Source organism: Aulonocara stuartgranti (assembly GCF_965226115.1).
Source record: "Aulonocara stuartgranti genome assembly, chromosome: 12".
Taxonomy (NCBI): domain Eukaryota; kingdom Metazoa; phylum Chordata; class Actinopteri; order Cichliformes; family Cichlidae; genus Aulonocara; species Aulonocara stuartgranti.
The window spans coordinates 32,480,001-32,484,042 of NC_138948.1; the positions used below are offsets into that span (position 1 = coordinate 32,480,001).

Genomic DNA, 4,042 nt, shown 5'->3' on the forward strand with positions numbered 1-4,042 from the left:
GTGTGTGTGTGTGTGTGTGTGTGTGTGTGTGTGTGTTCTGCAAATGGATTGCAGCTAACTCTTCTTTAATGACCCTTCTCTACACCAGGAGCGTGGAGGGATAGAAGAAATGCCAGAGCCTAAGGACAAGGTGCAGGCTCTAAAGGATCAGGTGGATGGCGTGAAAAGCATCATGACTCAGAATGTGGACCGGATCCTGGCACGAGGAGAAAGGCTGGATGACTTAATGGACAAGACAGAGGATCTGCAAGCAGGGGTCAGTGTGATCACGAGAGTTTTAACTTTCACTTGGCTGTGTGTAAAAGCAGGCTGAGATGTGGACAATACTCCCATACATGCACACTCGTAAATAAAGCTTGGTAAGCTGTGATCTTAGTGATACTGTTCAGTTAAACAAGAATAACAAGTCACTTCGGGCGGTGTCAGGTTCTCCACATAACAGAACAGAACAGGTGAAGTGTGGCCTTTTTCATGCCCTTATTCAACTTTAAGGATTTTACAAAGTCAACTGTGTAAAATGTAAATAAAACCAAATGAGGTCAACTATAGTGTCCCCTAGCAGTAAAGCTAATTACTCTTTTGTCTGTTTTGTTATCCGTTTGTACTCTTGAGGTTGTGGTTGCAGCAGGAAAAGACTTCTTAGAGCTTAAACAGTTGTATTTGACCACACTCACCTTCCATTTTCATTCATGGAAAAACAAGATCTCAAACACAGTAATAGCATTCATTTCCTAATCAGGCTTAATGTTAAGGCCATAGATGTGTAAAAGACGGACATGGTTACTGTGACATCTAATGAGGAGTATAAGGGACACATTAGGAAAAATTATTATTATTATTATTATTATTATTATTATTATTATTATTGTGGTGAGGAGAAAAAAAGAGAAATGTTTTCCTTGTAACTATACATCTATACAACGATTTGACATCTTAGTTTATGTTCTTATCTTATGTTTAGCTGATCCATCTTCTTCCCTTAAGCCTCATCAGAAATGGTCTCAGTGGCTGGGTGGATGCCAAGTAGCCTTTTTTAAGGAAGGGAAATGGGAATTAAAAGCTGAGGCATGCCACATTGCACCAGAGCTGCACTGAAAATCAGTGGCAATAGCTCTTATGAAGTGATGAATTCAAATGTTTTGGTTTAAGTGCTCATCAGCTTTTACAGAGGAGGACAGGACAGAGGTACAACAGTGAGTGTCTGCACACATCTGTAAAAAAAAAAACAATGAAGGCTCTGTCAATGTTTGGCCCTGCATTTCAGTCATTGATGCTGATGGAAATATGAACACAGAAGATTACTGTTGGCTTTAGATCCACTATGCAATATTGTCTGGAAAGCATCTGATTTGTAGAAAAACACACAGAACGAACACCATCAGTCGTGGATTGGTCTCCACAGAGCCCAGACTGGAACATCGCTGAAGCAGTGCGGGATCATCCGGTCAGAAGACAAAAGGCAGAAACATCCAAAGAAGAGTTCGAATGTCTTTCAAGAAGCCTAAGAACTATTCCTGAAGACCACTTAAGCAAAGCTGCCTAAGAGACTCCAGACTGTGTTGAAGAATAAAAGCGGTGGTATCAATTGTTGACTCTGAAAAAACAAATTCCTTTTATGTTTGCACAAATTTAATAAATCACTGTACCTCTTTGGCATTTTTCTAGCAAAATATTAACAACTTAAGACTAAACAGAGTTATATCAATAGAACTGATTACATAATTTTATTGATTCTCCTGTCTTTTTCCTTTTGTAGGCTCAGCACTTCAAGCAGACGTCTCACAAGGTGGCTCGCTCCTACTGGTGGAAGAATGTCAAGTTGATTGTGGTCATAATTGTGATAGTCCTAATTATCGTCCTCATTATCATCTTACTGGCCACAGGAGTCATCCCTACTAGTTCCCCCGTGGCTCCTATAGTTACTCCCACCAAGAAGCCCTAAACAGACAGAAATTTAAAAAATGTATAGTCAGAATAAAATCATAAGCATATTCCTATTGCACAATATCGAGGGAAAAAAATAAAATATATATATATTACATACATATTACATACATATTACATGTAAGCTTGAGCAAATCACTGCTATATGGTGAAACCGTTAATACTACACAGTTTCTATGTTGAACTTTTAGGAATTCCAATATTTTATTCTTTGGTTTAAGGGACTTTAATGACAGAACAAGCTTTTGAAAGCCTTTCCCATACAATACCTGCTTCTTCGTCTTCTCTTTTTTTTTCTTCTGTTTTTTTAACACATCCTAAACCGCTGTGGAACATCAGTGGTCAATGGCAGTAAAACACTACCGGTATTTTTAAAGGATGTTTCATAGCAGCACTGTCTACTCCTCTTTGTTAAACGGATTCACCATAAGCATTTATTTCATCCCAGCAAAGAGCGAGTCTCTCAAATTTTTGTAGTTGAAAAGAATCAAGCTGGATTATTCCAGTCTCATATTTTATGTTAGGTTTGTCTTAGATGTTGTCACTGGTGCACCTTTACAAAAGACAGCGTGTATAACGCAGAGTATGATTTGGATCGACTGTGTCAGGTAATAAAATGGGTAATATCTGGATCCTTTTTGACACTAGAAAATTACCACAGAGTTAACAGTTTTAGGTCACAGTATATTTAATGGGAGGATGAATTATGGAGTTGATTTTGACATCTGTCTGGCTTCTGGGCGATATTACATAAGCTTCCAAAACCACTCTGGCCCATCAGGTAACTGGACCTCTGCTGGTGTCCTGTTTAAAATGACAGTGGAACATTAGAAGTGGATATTTTGGGTACTTTTGACCCTCTGTGATTTGGCTTTTTATTTTTTTTGGTTCATCCCACTGAAGACAAATCAGATTTGGATCTGGGGTACGAGGAGGCCAGGTGAACACCAGGAGCTCTTCCATATGTTCTGGAGCCATTCGTTATCAGCAACAAATGTTATTAACGTTACCTGTCAGAAGTTTGTTGTGGCTGATTGGTGTATTTCAGTCAAAATGCTTCCAGTTTTGTTACAGTCAAGACAACCTACATAAGAACGGTTTATTGAATTAATATACTTTGAATACTCTCTAAATGGTGTTTATGAAGTAAGCAATGAAAAGATTACAGTAAAGCCATCAAGTGTGTTGACATTAAATGAGCAGTCGGTTACTACACCACTGAAACAAGGGGTGTAGTTTTAAATTTGCATCGAACTCCTATTCGGACCGTAAAGTTTAACTGATAGCCTACAGCTGACTAGCCACCTGCAGGTATGCAGTGCAGAAACTCACAGCCTTTGGAGGGGAATTGCAATGTCAACCACCTCTACAACACTCCCCCTCTGGCCCGTGTCAGCCACAGTGGATGTTACAATACCAGTTTAGTTTCAAAGAGGTCAAAGGGCTTCTGGTGTGAGCTGTATAGAGTCGTCATATTCTCACTGATGTGTATATTTGTAGACTTTAGCAGACCTCTCCATAAGTGCCTCTTCTGTAGAGGCTATTAATGTTACTTTTTTCTTATTTAATCAGAAGTGAATGAATAAAATCTGAATGTAATTTCTGTATAAATAAATTGTAACTGATTCTGTATACAACCCTAAAGTTTCATGATGAGGTAACAAAATCCCTGTTGGAAAAAATACTTTTTTCCCCTTTTTGGTCTCATCTCTTGATGCCTATAAACCACACTCTTGTTTCTGTAAGACATCTTCAGTGAGTCTGTTGCTGTGTTTAAGGATTTTTTCTACTGTGTGTAACTCTTGTAATTTAAAGCTCTTGAGGGTCTTATTCTGATGACTTACGGTATTTAATGGTTTTGACAGTCTGATAGAGAATAAATTGTATTTTTCTTCTGCTCTGTTGTCATGTCTTCTTCTGTGATCACAGTTTTGCCACAAGATGGAGACAGATTGTGATCTAAGCTCCTGTTTCTCCTCAGTTCATTCTATCCTATTCTGCTCAGTAGTGTGTACACAATTTAATTAGTGAGGAAAACGCACACGGTAGCACAGCGGTTAGCACTGTTGCCTCACAGCAAGAAGATCCTGAGTTCAAT

The 4,042-nt window shown here is 38.6% G+C and overlaps 1 protein-coding gene across 2 annotated transcripts in view; it reads left to right on the forward strand.

Annotated features, from left to right (window-relative positions):
• Nucleotides 1–3,841, forward strand: part of vamp8 (vesicle-associated membrane protein 8 (endobrevin)) — a 6,438-nt gene extending 2,597 nt beyond the window's left edge. The window contains exons 2-3 of one of the 2 annotated variants that reach the window (XM_082555146.1): nt 89–256; nt 1,403–1,732. In XM_082555146.1, the coding sequence (XP_082411272.1) occupies nt 89–256; nt 1,403–1,543 (309 nt within the window). In that variant the 3' untranslated portion in view covers nt 1,544–1,732. Of the gene's footprint in view, nt 1–88; nt 257–1,402; nt 1,733–1,756 lie in introns of those variants that run through there. The other variant, XM_082555145.1, reaches the window with a different exon arrangement.
• The last annotated feature ends 201 nt before the right edge of the window (nt 3,842–4,042 follow it).